Source organism: Emys orbicularis, chromosome 10, assembly GCF_028017835.1.
Source record: "Emys orbicularis isolate rEmyOrb1 chromosome 10, rEmyOrb1.hap1, whole genome shotgun sequence".
Classification (NCBI taxonomy): domain Eukaryota; kingdom Metazoa; phylum Chordata; order Testudines; family Emydidae; genus Emys; species Emys orbicularis.
In genome coordinates, this window is record NC_088692.1 from 75,851,681 (window position 1) to 75,868,725 (window position 17,045).

The following is a 17,045-nucleotide window of genomic DNA, read 5'->3' on the forward strand; positions in this document are numbered from 1 at the left end:
GCCCCTCTCCCGAGCGGCCGCCCCAAGCACCTGCTTGCCAAGCTGGTGCCTGGAGCCGGCCCTGCTAGCAACCCAAGGAGAAGGCTTCCATCTTTGTTAGCGCTCACCCACTGGCTAACAGAACCCTCTGACTGGGTGCCAGGGCTTTGAGTTCGGTGTTCAAGTGCGACCATCATACCATTCTCACGTCAGCTGGGGGAGGGGGGAAGAGCCCAAGGGATGCCCAGTGATCACTGAAATCAAGTCCCCCATATAAAAGGCTGATTTGGCAAGAGTCCTCACGTTCAGCTCTGGGAATTATGTGGGAAAGAGAGGTCAGGTGGGAGATCTCTGAGCTCCATTGGAATTTCATCCTCAGAAATCTCCTGGCTATGGAGCAGAGACTGAGGAACTGCCAATAGGACATGACCATATGTAAGGGGTCTGTTGCCCCTTACTAACATTCAGTGGGGGTGTTTTGGTTGGCTAGCTCCCAGCACTAAAAGGGGAGGGGTCGATGGGAAATCAGGACCCTGAGACTGACAGTCCCCAGGAACAATGGCGAGAGGCCAATGCTCCAGATCAGCCTGATTGACAGGGCGGGCAGGCTAATCAGCATGACAGGAGGCCAGGGTGGGTCCTGTCCTCCGTGTGAGTTGGAATTGCCTGGGTCTGACTCAGTGGGGCCGAGCTAAGGAGAAAGCAGGGGCCCAAGCTGAGCTGGAGAGCAGAACCGGGCCAGATCCAGAGGGGCCAGAGGCACAGCCACAGACGCAGCCCAGGGAGAGCAGATCCTGTGCTGGGAGCAGAGCTGCAGCCACAGAGCCAGGTGTGGTGAGCAAGTGGGGCCAGCCAAGGGGGGACCTTGGGCAAAGGGCCCAGCGCAGAAAGAAAACCCCTAGCCAAGGGCCCTTGCAGGCCAGACCGGGAGGGGGACCTTAACCTGACGGGGGGCTGACGCTGGGTGGAAGGGTCCCACCACTCAAAGCCCGGAGGTGTGTGGCCACCACCATTGCAAGTGTCCAACCCGCAGCATCCCTGCAGCACAGCCAGGGCCTGAGAAGGAAATCTGGGACCTACAAGGAACAGACTGCGAAGTGCCCTGATGTCCAGAGACACTGTTTGTGATGTTCCCTGCCACAGAGCGGGGTGATGTGTTTTCCTTTAACCTTTCCCATTTTTCCTTATTCTTTTCTTTAGCTTAATTGTTAATTAAACAACTTGTATTTGTTTTAAATTGTATGGAATAATCAGTGGGTCAGGGAGGTGCCCAGTGCAGAGAGGGTACCCCAGAGTGGGGACACCCTAGCCCCTGTCCTAGGTGACCACAGCAGGGTTGGGGGTTGAGCCCCCCAGGAATCCTGGGCCCAGCCTTGTTGGGGTTACGAGGACTCTGTCAGACAGGAGAGTGGAAGGGGAGCCCTCAAGCGCAGGGAGGCCTCTGGGTAAAGGGAGTGGGAGCAAGGACTCAGATCCTTTCACTAGCCTACTTCACCGGGGTAGTGCAGAAGCCAGGAAAGTTCCCCACAATAGCGGGACCATTCCCCCGCTTACACATAGCAGGCTGGAATTCAGTCAACTCCAGAATGCATCCTACAGCTTTTGACATGGGCCAGAAACATTATGGGCATGTTAGTGAACTGTCCTTGGGAAAGTCCATTTTGGAGTGAGGGTCAAACCAGAATCAGCCTCATTTTACAGTAAGATCTTGGTGGGTCTTGGAGTTCTTGGTCAATGTAGCTGGCTGGTGAGTCTAACAACACAAGAAAAAGGAGGGCCCACCCCATCACAGCTTAAAACTGAAGCTTGGTGCATGGGAGAGGGAACCCACTGCAGCCCAAATACACAAGAAACCAGGAGGCCCTTTTAGAAGTGAACAAGTCCGAGAGGGTTACCTTTGTCCAACTGAACACAGGGGATGAAGAGGCGCCATTGTCCAGCCTACCCTGGGCCCAAAGCCTCCCTGAAGTCAGCTGAGTTACCCAAGCAAGGAATCTGGGCCCTTCCCTCTTCATATTTCTACACATTTAGAAGAGGTTCCAAAGTCCTTTTTTTAGTGGATTGATTTCAGGTTCCAAAGGTTACTACTAAGAGCCTTCACCTGAGATCCCCAGGTACAAGCTGGTCTCTGGGGCAGAGTGTAAGGACCTTGGTGATCTCTCTTTATTCAGTTGCAGTTAGATGGCCTCCTGTGGGGAATGTTACCGTCTTGCCTTTGGCAATGAACATCATTAAAGGCTGCCTCTATTCCAAGTCTATAGTTGTATCACAGAGGCATTGTGCACCAAGACTGGGATGTTTGGTAATTACTAACTCAGTGCCGACACTGTAATGCTCCATAGCGAGGGGGAAGGGTTGCATCCACAGTTCATTCTCTACGTTTGCATCAGGGTAATTTACAAATTCTAACCACATTTTAATTTAAAAAAAGAAACAAACACCACAGAACAGCTGTGTATTGCTCATCCTCACTGGCAGACACACAGCGGCCCAGCCAAGGCCTCAGGGTGGGATAGTAGGGGAGTGGGGGTGATGTAGGTGAGGTGCATTGGCAGAGCTGTGCATGTGGGAACCCGTGCTGGACCAGCAAGGGGTGTGCAGGTCGGGGTGGAGGAGCAGTAGAGCTGTGTGGGGTGGGCTGCCCAGGACCTCCTAGTTCTGTTCCCTGGGGCCAGCTCCTCACGCTTTCCTGACCAAATTCACTCACAAATTCTAACAGCTAATGCATCTGTGAGCCCAAGGGCAGGGCTTGGGAACAACCTGGTGATTGCCTTTATCCCTGAGCACCAGGGTGGGAGCAGGGATGAGCCAGAGCATGGAGGACAGAGACATACCCAGGGCCCTGCCCTCTCTCCATCCCTCCCTCCCACCCACCCAGCCCCCTTAGCCTCCATTCAGTGATCGCTGCCATGGACCCATGTCTCGCTGCATTAGAGGACACAGAGGGAGTTTTTGCAGGAGCGGGGAGTGGCACTCTGCCCACTTCCTCTGTCCCCCACTCTCCTTTCCACCCTGCCGAACGCTAATGAGCAAGGCCCAGTTACACAATAAGAAGCTTTTATACTTCACTAATCGGCCCAAGATCCCACTGGCTCCCCCCTCTCTCCGCACCCCTCCCCCGCCAGCCAAGAGGCCACTTGCTTTCCCCCTCCCACTCCTCGTCTGCCTTTTGTATTTTTTAATGGGGTCTCTTGCCTGTTTTGAGCGGACTTAATTAAAAAGCCGCTGTGAGTGATGCCTTGTGACGGCCTAATCCCAACCCGGTGACTCTACAAAGCTTTCGCCTGGGTTTCCCCCGCTCCACTCCGGCCCTGCTCACTCCCTCGCTGTCTGTGTCAGGTCTCCGCTCCAGTGCCCCCCAACTGCACACGCTGACCCCTCCAGGACGGTTTGGCTTCTCGCGGCCCGGTAAGTATTCGGGACTCTCCGGCTCAGGCTCGTAGTAACAGAGATGTTAAACCAGGCCCCCTACCTGCTCCCGGGGGCCAGCCCAGGATCATTTCCTACTGGGCAGAACCAGTTCTCCAGGGCTTAGTCCAGTAGTTTGAAATGCCCTGAGCAAGACGGCTCCCCTTCCTTCCCTTCCCAGCCTGATAGACAACGGGCAGGGGGAAACCACTGTAATGGACTGAGTGGCTTTGACCTAAACAGCTCTAGAGAGACTGGCTTCACTCACAGGAGGGACTGGGGGTCCTACAGGATGGAGAGCCCCATGCAGGGCTGCTGCCAACCTGCCAGTCTCCCTGCTGCAGCAGAAGCTGCTCAAAGGAGCTTGGCGGAGACCTTTGTGTTTGCAGCTCATCCTCCCTGTTGTGAGTTGTCAAACAGCCACCTTTAGTGGCTGCCCATCTGGGCTGCTCACTAGTGCTTGAGTTACCTGCAGCTGCTCCTGGGAGCTTTGGGAACAGGGCATTTGGATTCTGAGGAGAGAAGGTCTGTTTGTCCATTCAGAACTCTCCCTGCTGGTTCTGCCCAGCCCATATGATAGCTTCAGTAACACCACCTCTGGTCCCGCTGTGGAAATGGATCTGACTTTCCAAAGAGGACTTGAATGGCAAGTCAAGCAGAAACATCAACCCACCTCCGGGAGAGAACAGGGAGCTGGGCAACAGGCATAATGAAAGGAGTCCTACTGTCTGTGGGTGGAAGTTGATCAAGGAGAATTATTTTGTCTGATGCATTCAAACAGGATCCTTCACAGCTAGGATTTGGGCAATAAGAGGGAACAGATGCATCTGCCTGTCAGAGAATTGAGGAACCTCTACCTGAAAGAGTGGATCATGCATGGAAGAGATGCTATGTTGTTTTGCTGTCCAATGGTTTGAGGTCCAAGCACAGAGCTGAGTGCAGGGCTCAGGACGGGAATAGCAGGGGGTTCTGTAGTTCAGGATCCAAGTGCATTGGCAGCACTGTGTAGGGTACCCCAGGACTGAAATACCTGCTTGTCAATAGGGGATGAAATGATTCCTAGACAGAGGGGCAAGTTCATCTCCCAGTTATACTTGTGCAGCCCCAGCGAAGTCAGGAAGTAGGTCCATAGTTTGGAAAGCACTCTGGGTCCTTTGGGATTAAGAGCTTGATAGAAAGACCGTATTGTTGCTCTTCATAAAACTTCAGACAGGTCTGGGGAGCTGCTCTCACATCAAAAGCATGAACTCAAGATATTGCCTCAGTTTACAATAGGGGGTTCTGTGCGTTCCTCTTCATGTCCCTGCAAAGACTCTTGCGGACCAGCTGTAACACTTGTATTAGAGAACGGGGAGCCGTGGAGTCAAGTAGAGAATTAGAAGTGGGAAGGCACCTTCCTGGGAATTGACCAACCCTACTAGGCAACGCTGGCAGCACAAGACATTAGACTGGCCATCCTGGAAAGACTCTTCTAGCTTTATGGAGGTACCACAGAGCTGCGTGAAACCTCCACCAGAAACCTGTCTGGGACTGTCTGACCTTCTTCTTAGCGTATGCACAATGTACCTCAGGTGGCACGTAACCAGGATTCATCACCAAATTTGGTCCGCTGATTATATCATTAGCTTCCCCGGCCCAGGCCGGGTACTGACAGGGAGCAAGACATGAATGCTGATCTTCATCAGGTGCCTCTGGCTTAGAGTATTCCACAGCCAAAGTGACTCTCACCAGATCCTTTATGGACTGATTGCCAGACAGAATTCTCAGCTGGCTCTGTGCACTGGTACCAGCCATGCTGCATAACATCCTTCCATCTGCATCCTGACCACAATGGAACTAGGTGTTTCTGTCTTCCATGAATGAACAAGATGGAACCTGACCGACTGAGCTCATGGGGTCTGTGGTGATGCCCACTGGGACCTCCTTATTGCTCAGAACACAGTTTGCCAAAACCCCAGATAGGAGCTGTGAGTCCTCAGCATCCCTGAAAAATCAGTCCCAAGGAGTCTGAATAAAGACACCCAAATTCCAAGGCTACTTTGGCAAATGTTAACCTTAATATTTATAAAACCGCTTGAGTTCCATGGACAGAAGGTGGCATTAATTATTATCTGAATTAAGTGAAGGGGGGAGGTGGGCATCTGATGGCAAATCCCATTTACATCCCATCTCCAGACAAAGTCTTCACCCCTTCTCCTGTAGAGCTGGAGAGCAGGTGGGGTGAGTTCAGGCCAGGGCCCAGCTTCCTGGCTGTTATCCAGGGCAGGTGTTGAGGCTGGGGAAAGCTTTAGAAATGCTTCCCCAGCTAGTGTTAATGTGGGATTCTTCCTTGTCTCTTTCAGTGTCCTGTGGACGATAAGGAAGCAGCATGTCTGCAATAGTGAGTACTTCCATTGTTCAGCTCTGCGTTGTCCCCTCCCCTGCACTAACCGGGAACTCGGGCCAAGAACGGGCCACTGCTCTCCGTTCACTCACAGAGCTGGGGAAAGCCAGCTGAGCTGTAAACACTCCTTATCCACAGTGCCAGGCCCAGGTGATGTGCACAACAATCTGACTCCCCAGTTTCTCAGCCAGCTAGGTGGGGGGATCTCAGGTTGGCAGTCGGGTTGGATCAGCATTGATGTTAATGGGCACACACACACAAACTGATGCTGTTCTGAATGGTCAGGGCAGTGATCTAGTGGCTTGCCATGCAGGTCTTTACACAGTGTTCACTGCACCAATCGTGGCTGAATCCCAAGCTCACACGCAATAAATAGAAGCTATGGGAATCATAGAATCACAGAATATCAGGGTTGGAAGGGACCTCAGGGGGTCATGTAGTCCAACCCCCTGTTCAAAGCAGGACCAATCCCCAACTAAATCAACCCAGCCAGGGCTTTGTCAAGCCTGACCTTAAAAACCTCTAAGGAAGGAGATTCCACCACCTCCCTAGGTAACCCATTCCAGTGCTTCACCACCCTCCTAGTGAAAAAGTTTTTCCTAATATCCAACCTGAACCTCCCCCACTGCAACTTAAGACCATTACTCCTTGTTCTGTCATCTCCTACCACTGAGAACAGTCTAGATCCATCTTCTTTGGAACCCCCTTTCAGGTAGTTGAAAGCAACTATCAAATCCACCCTCATTCTTCTCTTCTGCAGACTAAACAATCCCAGTTCCCTCAGCCTCTCCTCATAAGTCATGTGCTCCAGCCCCCTAATCATTTTTGTTGCCCTCCGCTGGACTCTTTCCAAGTTTTCCACATCCTTCTTGTAGTGTGGGGCCCAAAACTGGACACAGTATACCAGATGAGGCCTCACCAGTGTCGAATAGAGGGGAATGATCACGTCCCTCGATCTGCTGGCAATGCCCCTACTTATCTTAGTGCAGTGGGGTGCAACATCTAGCAGGCTGGAAAAGTCCCACTGGCTGGCATCCTGCTGCAGTGACTGAATCAGATCCACTGTGTGAGAACACGCTGTCTGCCTAGGTGCCTTCCAGGCCCATTTCTTCTCCTACTTTACAGCCTACAGCTCCAGCCATCAGGAAGCTCAATTCCTTCCCCCACTTCTTTCCAGCCCTAATCACTTCTCCCATCCTCCTCTCCCCCACACTTCCTGAGTGTCACCAGCACCTTCTGTTTCTTAAGCTAACAGTCAGGCACCCACCCCCGTTCTCCATAGAGCTGGAAGAGGACAGAAGGGGACACTCTTGGGTGGCAGCACTACCACGTCTCTCATAGCTGGCCACGTGTGTTCTCTGAGCAGCTCCTGTGGCTCACAGTGAGACAGCAAGGACCATGTTTCCTCAGGGTTTCTTCAAAGGCACCCACAAAATCGCGCTGTGCCATTTGCCCGGGTGATCGCATGTGCCAATGGGGGATTTGTGTGCACAGAGTAAAGGCATTTGCCAATCTCACGGGCTTGAAGGCTTCTTTCAAATATAAACTAGATTTACTCTGTCAGCAGGAGCCAAAACACAGTGGCAGAGGGAACCTTCTCCCTGTCCAACCCTGACACAGGTCCCATTGCAACCTCTTTACCTATATAAACCAGAACCGAGCCCTGACACTTCTTACAGTCTGAGGGAGCTGTCCCCCTCCTGTCCCCAACACAGACCCCATTACCTCCCCCAGCCCGAGGGAACCCTCCCCCTCCTGACCCCAACACAGACCCCATTACCTCCCCCCGCCCGAGGGAGCCCTCCCCCTCTTGACCCCAACACAGATGCCATTACCTCCCCCAGCCTGAGGGAACCCTCCCCCTCCTGACCCCAATACAGACCCCATTACCTCCCCCTCCTGACCCCAACACAGACCCCATTACCTCCCCCTCCTGACCCCAACACAGATGCCATTACCTCCCCCAGCCGAGGGAACCCTCCCCCTTTTGATGCCATTACTTCCCCCAGCCTGAGGGAGCCCTCCCCCTCCTGACCCCAACACAGACCCCATTACCTCCCCCAGCCCGAGGGAGCCCTCCCCCTCCTGACCTCAACACAGACCCCATTACCTCCCCCCGCCCGAGGGAACCCTTCCCCTCCTGTCCCCAACACAGACCCCATTACCTCCCCCAGCCCGAGGGAGCCCTCCCCCTCCTGAGGCCAACACAGACCCCATTACCTCCCCCAGCCCGAGGGAACCCTCCCCCTCCTGACCCTAACACAGACCCCATTACCTCCCCCCGCCCGAGGGAGCCCTCCCCCTCCTGACGCCAACACAGACCCCATTACCTCCCCCAGCCCGAGGGAGCCCCCCACCCCACCGACTCCCATGGCGACCTTGTTACCTTTGCTGGATAAGTCAGCGCAGGGAGCTAGTGTCTCAGATGTTGCCCTGGGCACAGTAGGCATCTCTGCTCTCAGTGCTCCCTGCATGCACAGCCCCAGCCTGGGCCTGGAATAGGGAGGGCCGGGGCACTTCATAGGGCGAGCCTTGCGAGGCGTTCTCGTCTAGCTGTGGTTTTGCTCCCAGACTGGAACGTTCCGGATCGTCTCCGAGGAGGAGCAAGCCCTTCGCACCAAACTCGAGCGACTCACCACTAAGGACCACGGCCCCGTCTTCGGAAAGTGTGACAAAGTCCCCCCGCACACCATGCAGAAGGTGAGAGCCATGGCATGGGAGAGGGGCCAGGGGAAGCCAGTCCCATGGGGAGGTCACATACCAGGGGGTGGGGAGCAAGTGAGGGGGCAGGAGGTACCAAGGAGATGGGAACAGGACGGTTTCTCCTTTGAACCATCTGAGACTGAGCCTCTGCCCCGCTCATCGTCCCCTCCTACCTATCAATGTTCCCAGCCCCACATTGCTCCCATTACTCAGACAAGACCCTGGTCATTCCCCACCTCCACGCGTGCTGCTGGCCACTAGATGCCACTGAGCACCCAGCCGGGGCAGAATGCCTTTCTCCGGCTGGCCGGGCTGTATACAATAGATTTGCATGGCTGCCTCTTCCTCTGGGGCTTGTACTCCACCCCTCTGCACTTGGCTGCCTGCTAATGAGGCTCCCCCGGCTCCTTGCCAGGAGCCCCTGCTGGCTTGCGGGGTGCAGGGAGAGATGGTTGTCTGGGGAGGTGATTTAACCCCATCCCTGCCAGGGCATGCATGCAACCCCTTTGCTGTGTTTCTGGGGGAGTGTGAAAAGACTGTCCCCCCACAAATGAACCAGCTGGTAGTGAGAGAGGAGGGGACAAGTGTACGGGGGAGGCAGGTGGCTAAGTCTCAGCCACAAGGAAGCAGAGAGGAGGTGTGATAGAGGAGGGGGATAAGGCTTAGTTGTGGGGCATAGGATGTGTCCCCTCCAGCAGAGTGAGGAAGGGGATTAATCTGCTCTGATCTCAGAGGAAATCCCTCCAATGGATCCTTTATCTGAGGGAGCAGCTCTAGAAGCTTCCTCACAGGAGCCTCATTTAAGGATGAGAGATGGGACACCGAGCCCCCCCCAGTGACACTGGCACAGCTGCTCCCCTCCATAATCTGGGACTCGAGGAGTGATGTGGCCAACAGGTCACAGGCCAGCTCACAGAGAACAGGCCAGGCGATGACATGGAATCTGCCAAGCAAGGCAGAGACACTGTCCCAAATCCTCCATCCCAGAGCAGAGCCAAGGTCTGCAGGAATGGAAAGCAACACTGTTCTAACCAGTGAGGGGTAACACAGGGGTAACAAATGGGGAGCAGGCATCTTTGCGCCCCTCGAGGGGATCTGACAATGCTCAAGAAAGGCAAGTAGCGAGAGCGGGGGCTGGGGGGGGGGGAGGACAAGGCAGGCTGGAGGGGCATCCACAGAGCGGGATGGAGCCCCAAGACTGGGATAGCAGAGATGTGGGGCTGCGAGGGTGCTTTAAGGCAGGACTGAGGTGCCATGGAAACCCCTTAGCTAGATTAGGTTAATCAGAAGGGCATTCAAAGAGCAGTGAGGGGAGGGTCTGCACAGCCCGACTGCTCTGCCTAGCTGCGGCCAGTTATCCATTTCATGAGCAGTAACTTAGCCCCTCACTAATGTCAAACCTAAAACTGCCCCTTGGTGCTCAGGCATCCTAAGCTATCTCCTCTTGCAGCTGCTGCTAATGCAGGTGATGAGTCAGTCCCTCATGGGAGGACTGGAGGCCAGGGCACTGAGAGAGCCCCTGAGCCTAGGGTGACTGCACAGGCTGGCAGGCCTTGTCTCTCCTGTAGTTGAAGTGGGAGAGTCTGGGGGCCAGTAAAGCAGCAGCAAATGGCACATGAAGTCACGAGCAGGGGCCTGCGCTTCGGGGGCAGGAGGCCCTGTGTTCTGGCTGTGCAGTCATGGGTCCAGGCGCCTCACTCCCTCTAAGTACTGCTACTGCTGAATCAGGCGCCTGTCTCCTTCCACCCTGCCCTAGGCAAAGGACGAGCTGAACGAGACAGAGGAGAAGCGGGAGTCGGCCGTGAAGGAGCTCCGGGAGCTGGTGTGTGAGAGAGCCAGCGGGAGCGAGGACGTGTGCAAGGCAGTGGCAGAGAAGGTGAAAGGAAAGGATGACTCCTTTTTCCTTCGCTTCATCCGTGCCCGCAAGTTCGACGTCAACAGAGCTTATGAGCTACTAAAAGGTGGAGCACTCCCTTCCTCTCCACTAACCTTCCCTAGTCCCCAAGCTGGGGGCCAGGGCACTCCCCACTCCTGGGGGCAGATCCATATCCTCCTTGCATCAACAGTAGTCCATGTCCCACCCCCAGGCCTGCTGTCAAGACAGACATAGGGCTCCATGCAGCATCCATCCCCACCGTCTTACACCCTGCGGAGTGGGGCTGATGTCCCGCAACCTCTCTGGATGATGGGGGGGGGGGGTGGACCCTGGAGCCATTTGCCCCAGTGTATCCAGCTGCTGCTAGGGTCCAGGTGTAAGAATGATGTAAGGGGAGAGGATAAGAGGTGGGCTAAAGGACTGGAGGTTGTGGGACAAGCAAATGATGCCAGAGGGGCAGGTGGGGCCAGTGCGGGGCAGGCAGGAGCAGTGAGAAGCTCAGCTCCTCTGGAAGCTCTGATCCTAGGATTCCAATAGGCAGTGGCAACTGAAGCATCTCTGTGTGCTGACCTGGCCGAGGCAGGTTGGGCTGGAGGGAAGGGGGAGATGGAAAGGTGGCCCCAGACTGAGGTGGCCACAAAGGCCTTGGCTGTGGCTCCAGGCTCCTTTGTTTCTGTGTCTGGGATAACGAGGCCGTAATTAGTGCCAGTGGATTGGAAGATGAGCAGAAGCTGCTGGCAAGGGAGGCATTTTGTCCGTTGGCATTTTCCCAGGGTGAGTTTCCTCATTTCATGCCTGACAGTCTTTAATGGCTACAGGATGCCAGGGAAAGTGGGGCTGGAGGTGGGGCTGCCTATAGGAGAGTGCAGCGAGTCACCCAGCAGAGGAGGAACGAAACAACATACACCATCAAAATCACTGATCAGGCTCCCGAGACTGAGGGGGGACATGGGGGTGTCAGCTGGGGCTCTCGAGATGAGGCGGGGTAATATGGTGCCAGGGAAGGACAACTGTGGCTCCCAGTTGGGGAGAGCTGTGATGTGCCAGGCAGGAGCAGGTTTTTAGCTGTGCTGGTCCCAAACCGGGTACCACGCAGGAAAGAAGGGTAATGTTCTGTGCTGGGTGGTACTTCTGCTGTGTGGCACTGCCCTGACCGCAGCTAGCAGATTCCCCTTGGGATAGGGCTTTGCCCTGTGGAGTACCATTCACTTGTGCAGCTAGTTTAGGGTGTTCCAACCTCTTGTGGCTGACATGAACCAGGCCTGACTGGAGCTCTGGGCATGGGCCTTTGTGCAGTCCAAAGCCACACCTTATTCTGCAGTAGGAACACACCAGATCCAGCACCAGCTAGATCCAGACTCCCTGGCCCTTCACTTATCACAGTGCAAGCTCCTTGGGGCAGGGGTAGCTCAGTGGTTTGAGCATTGGCCTGCTAAACCCAGAGTTGTGAGTTCAATCCTTGAGGGGGCCATTTAGGGAACTGGGGTAAAAATCTGTCTGGGGATTGGTCCTGCTTTGAGCAGGGGGTTGGACTAGATGACCTCCTGAGGTCCCTTCCAACCCTGATATTCTATAATTCCCGGGCCTGGCGCTGACATCGGGGAAGGGAATTTGTTCTCGTCCCAGACCTTGCATACTCTCTCTCTCTCTCGCTGACTCCAGGCTATGTAAACTTCCGCCAGCAGTACCCAGAGCTCTTCGATAACCTGACACCCGAGGCCGTGCGCAGCACCATCGAGGCCGGCTACCCCGGCATCCTGGCCAGCAGGGACAAATACGGCCGAGTGGTGATGCTTTTCAACATTGAGAACTGGGACTACGAGGAGATCACCTTTGACGAGGTCAGCTCCGATATGTCAGAGCTCCACTCCCAGGGCTGTCCGACCCTGGGCTCCTCTTTCCCTCAGTATTAGAGCAGGGGGCCCATCTCTCCCACTCTGGGCATCGAGGTCTAAGCAAAGCTCTTTCCCCCAAGCTTGATGTTAGTAAGTAAGTAATATCTCTGCTTGCATGGATAGAGCACATTCCAGCCAAAGGGAACCCTGAACACACTCCACAGGCCATGAAAAGTGGGTATCACAGTGCTAACAACACTTAGAATTCAGATAGCACGTTTCATCAGCAGAGCTGAGAGTACTTTACAAAGCAAGGTCACTATCGCTATCCCCATTATACAGAGAGGGGAAGGGACCTGCCCAAGCACACTCAGCAGGTGAGACGAGTCTGCGCTGGTGTAACTTACATGTTCTCTTGACCCGTCTTGATTCGTATGGTACCCCATTGTATATATGGGAATCGCTCATGCAGCACTGAAATGCACCAGCCTCTAGTGTGGAATAGGGCAGCTGTTTAACAGCACATAGCAACACCACATAATGTGGATAAGAAGTAAGGAAGAAACCAGGAGAATTCAGGCAGGCAGAATATAATTGGCGGAGCTGGAACTTGAACAGGGCGCTGGGGGTAACACTCTGACTCTGGGGAAATCTGCTAGGGGATCCATAATGGCTGGACCTGGCCAGGCCCTTGCACTTGCATGTTAATGACCCTTATCTCTCTTCCTCCGGCTCAGATTCTTCGCGCATATTGTGTTATCTTAGAGAAGCTGCTGGAGAATGAAGAGACCCAGATCAACGGACTCTGCATCATTGAGAACTTCAAGGGCTTCACCATGCAACAGGCGTCTGGCATCAAACACTCCGAACTCAAGAAGATGGTGGATATGCTGCAGGTGAAGCTATCCTTCTGCTGCCCCCAAGTAGGCAACAAGAGGGGGATACAGGCTTAGGTTGTCCATAGGAGATGGGACTCAAAGCAGTGGCAAACCAACCCTGTGGAATCTGCAGGGCCATGAGGCATTCACCTGGCCCAGGGAGGGGATAAGCCAGGGATAACAGCACTAAGGTATTTTAGGTATAGAACATGCCTTTATGTAGATAGGCACTACTGTACTAGTAAGATCCATACTGGAGCTCTCATCATTCAGTACCGGCTCCCTACAAGGACTACACTGGGCAGCCAAGACTTGCTGGCTGATGCAAACATCCTTTCTGAAAACATCACCTTGTAGAGAGAGGCTGAAGCCAGAAATGGTACCATAGTCATGGGTTCATTAGAAGTTCATAATTCCTGTGCAGATGCAGCTCCCCCTAGCAGATGTGGCATTCCCTGGGCTGCTCTTTGCCCTGGTTGGCAGTGCAAGTGTGGTTGGCATCATTCTGCAAGACCATCTTCTCATGCCTTCAGCCCCACCAAAAAGTTACTTCTGAAAGTGAAGTCACCATCCCCTACAGTGTTCACTGGCTGATGTTATCTCACATGCACAAGGTCCATCCCCATCATTCTCCCAATTCAGACACTATTTGGGCCGGGCAATGATTCATACCCAGAATTTGGCTGATCCTGTGCTTTTGGAATAAGACCAAAGAGAGAGGGCTCCAGCAGCTCGTGCCAGGAGAACTAGATTGTAGAGAGGTATTTCTCCTGTGGACTGGGGACCATGAGTTGCCCTTGAGGTGCTACTGCTGCCTAGCAGTGCCTTAGAACACAACTGGCTTTGCACATTGGCAGAACAGGATGCACAGTCCTCAGTAGTAGGGTCCTCAAGATGGATGCAAGAAGTGGGGTTTTAACAGGGAACGGGGTGATGGGAAAAGGAGAAGAGGAGGAAAGAAATAGCTCATCTCTGGTGACTTTTTCCATCTATGCCACCGCTGCCTTGCCACACCTGGATGCTGCTTTCTTGGTATGCCCATCCTGCCCGTGTAACACTCTGTGTATGGATTTGGGATCTGCAGGACTCCTTCCCAGCTCGATTCAAGGCCGTTTACTTCATCCACCAGCCTTGGTATTTCACCACCACCTACAACGTGGTCAAACCTTTCCTGAAGAGCAAACTCCTGGAGCGGGTAAGTGTGGGGGAAGGGCCAGCATGAATTGTCCTTGCAGAGGCAGAGAGGGGTGGGGCAAGGGAACACAAAGGCTCTGACCCGAATCAGGACAAAGCAAAGAAAACCCAAGGGATCAAGTGATGTCTTTTGCTTCTCGGCCCAATGGCTTCCCTGCTCCTGATTGGACTCTGCTGGTGTCAGTCTGCCAGACAAGGAGAGAAATGCACAATCACTGGCTAAATGGAGAAACCTGCTCAAACCTGGTTTATCAACCTCCCATTGAGCTGTAGTGTTGCCCGTAGTCAGGGTTTTACTGAGCTGAGCTCTTCCCAGCAATGCCAGAGCGCAGGAACTGGCAGCTATGCACAGACAGGGCCCTGTAGGAAATGGGTCGAACATGGAGGGGTGTGTGAAGTGGTAGGGGCACCCGCTCACTGCATTTGGCTCACCATGCCCAGATGTTTGACAGTGCTAAGATCACCCCCGCTGCTGTTTCATTTGGGGACCAGCTGAGAAGATGAACTTGCAGTGCCCCCCAAAGAAGAGCTGTTTGGGCAGCTCATGGTTAGTCTGCTGAGGGCCTAAGCCAGCCAGCCACGGGTTCAGGCATCATCTGGCTTCCTCAGGGCTGGGGCATGCCGTCTAGGAGGATGTGCTCCCCTTTGTGTGTCTGAAAGCCCATGTGCGCGTGACTGTGCTCAGCTCTGTGTCCCTCCTTCCTATCTCACTCCAGGTCTTTGTGCATGGGGAGGAGCTGGAGTCCTTCTACCAGGAGATCGATGCTGACATCCTGCCAGCAGATTTTGGTGGTAACCTGCCCAAATATGATGGCAAAGCTATTGCCGAGAAGCTTTTCGGGCCCCGGATCGAGGCTGAAGACACAGCTCTATAAAGCAGATCCCCTCCCTGCTTCCCCATACAATAGGACTAGAGATGGCCCTTTAACCCCTGCCCCCCGTTACTGTAGCATTGATTGCATGACCGCTTGTGATGATAAACTCTGGGTGCGTACCTCCACACATGCTCCTTACCCCTCCAAACTCCAGCAAGGCAGCAGGGTCTGCTGCCCTGAATCTTGGGAAGGATCTTCTCACTCCAGTTGTCCATCAGGGAAAGCAACCCATAAACAGTCTGTTCCATGGTACGCCATGAAACTGCTAAGAGAGGACAGGGCAGCAACTGACTGGGGAAGAGAGGGTCAGGCTGCTTGGAAGAGGCAATCAGAACTACCACTGCTTAGCCCCACCCCTCACCTGAACACTGGACCATAGCTTCTCCCCTGCTCGCCTCCAGCCTGGGTAGTGTAGTAGTTGCAAAGTGCATTTCCCTGTGCTTGCTGGCCTGGCTTGTGAGGGTGCGAGGCAGTGGGAAAGCAGATCTCCAAGGCCAGTATTTGCCCATCCACAGCAGCGTACTTGGAGGCCTCGCTAGTGACAGGTGGCTACAGCTGAGGAAGGAGAGCAGTGTGGCGGGAAAGCAGCAGGACAGCCCCCGGTAGTGGGGAGAGAGCGCCGAGCATCACGTGCAACTGTGTGGATGACACAGCCAGAGTCCATCATTGCAGGAGAGCCCCAAGAAGTGCTGTTTGAAATATGTACACAAAGAAATAAAGTGCTCAACAGCTGGGCTGCTTTGGGTCCCTTTGCATTGGAGGGTCAGGGACTGCACATAAATGGGCCAATGGGCTGTCATTGGTGGCCAGGAAGAGGCTAGATGCACTGGCGTTTCTGAGGGTTGATGAAAGGTTGTGCCCAGAAGGAGAGGATGCAGATCACAGTGCACCTTCCTCCAACGATGCCAGGGGAGCTGGTGCAGCAGAAGGGACACAAGCTGCATCAGGAACAGCCAGTGGAAGATCCTTGATGTTAGCCCCCCCCCACCAGTGATGCTGACAGCCCTTCTCCCTGGAGGGGCCAAGGCTGGAATGTGCCCTGGAACCCGAGCTCCCTATTCTCCCTTCTCCAAGGGTCAGGCTCCCTCCTGGCTGCTGCCTATGCGGGGAACGCCCAGCCCCTTTCACTAGCACGAAAAGAGCAATGATCTGTGCAAGTCAGGAAGTGGCTGAGGCTGGGTAAAGAGCAACTGAGGGGCGACCCCCTCCCCGCAGGTGCTGGCTTATTCCCTGATCGAAGGAGGGAAGCAACTATTTGGAGGGGGTAAGAAGGGGGGTGGTGCTGTCTCTTCCGCCCTCAGCCCAGGGTAGGTCGAGCCAAAGGAAGGGATGCTGTTAGGCTTGTTTTATAAAGGAAAGCAGCCCAGACCGGATCACATTAAATGAGCTCACTCCGGGAGGACAGCAGACTACTACGAGTCTTAATCAGGGGCCCTTTGACTGCATTGGCCTCCAGGCAACAGGCACAAGAGGAGCCCAGAGAGACTCGTGGCTTGGAGAAAAGCTAATTTCCCTCTGTCCCAAGACTTCATAGTCACCCTCGACGAGTTAAGCTGCGGCTGTAGCCCCATCCCTCTCTCCTTCCCCCCCTCTCCCCCCATTCTCAGCTCTCCAGCTACACACCAGTACCCTTAATTTGCAAAGCAAAATAGCAGGGGCCCATCTGAAATGGTTGGAGATGGAGGATGCCGACAAGGGGTGCATTCATCAGGGCACTGGCTCAGACTCAAACCAAACAGGATGTCTGCTCTGAAGCTGCAGGGAGGATGGGGCCTGTCTGAATAGCGAGGGCTGGGGCTACTTCAGCCTTCCCCAGCAACAGCACCCGTTCTCCCTGCACATCAGTGCATGCAAGCTCCAGGCCTGCCCCAGGATCGGGGTGATGGGGCAATGGTCAATGACTTGGTTCTGTGT

At 54.4% G+C, this 17,045-nt stretch overlaps 1 protein-coding gene across 1 annotated transcript; it reads left to right on the forward strand.

Moving 5' to 3' along the window:
- The first annotated feature begins 5,755 nt into the window (after positions 1-5,755).
- On the forward strand, positions 5,756-15,131 carry RLBP1 (retinaldehyde binding protein 1). Its single transcript, XM_065412823.1, has 7 exons — positions 5,756-5,767; positions 8,342-8,470; positions 10,230-10,434; positions 12,012-12,190; positions 12,922-13,080; positions 14,147-14,257; positions 14,973-15,131. Exons 1-7 carry the CDS (start codon positions 5,756-5,758, stop codon positions 15,129-15,131), a joined length of 954 nt encoding a protein of 317 aa, XP_065268895.1.
- Positions 15,132-17,045: the final 1,914 nt, after the last annotated feature.

What these genes read in the sequence shown, in the direction of transcription:
- RLBP1 (XM_065412823.1), top strand. An exon ending in CCCCGCACACCATGCAGAAG is followed by an intron (nt 8,471 to 10,229) that starts GTGAGAGCCATG and finishes ACCCTGCCCTAG; the next exon opens with GCAAAGGACGAGCTGAACGA. An exon ending in AGAGCAAACTCCTGGAGCGG is followed by an intron (nt 14,258 to 14,972) that starts GTAAGTGTGGGG and finishes ATCTCACTCCAG; the next exon opens with GTCTTTGTGCATGGGGAGGA.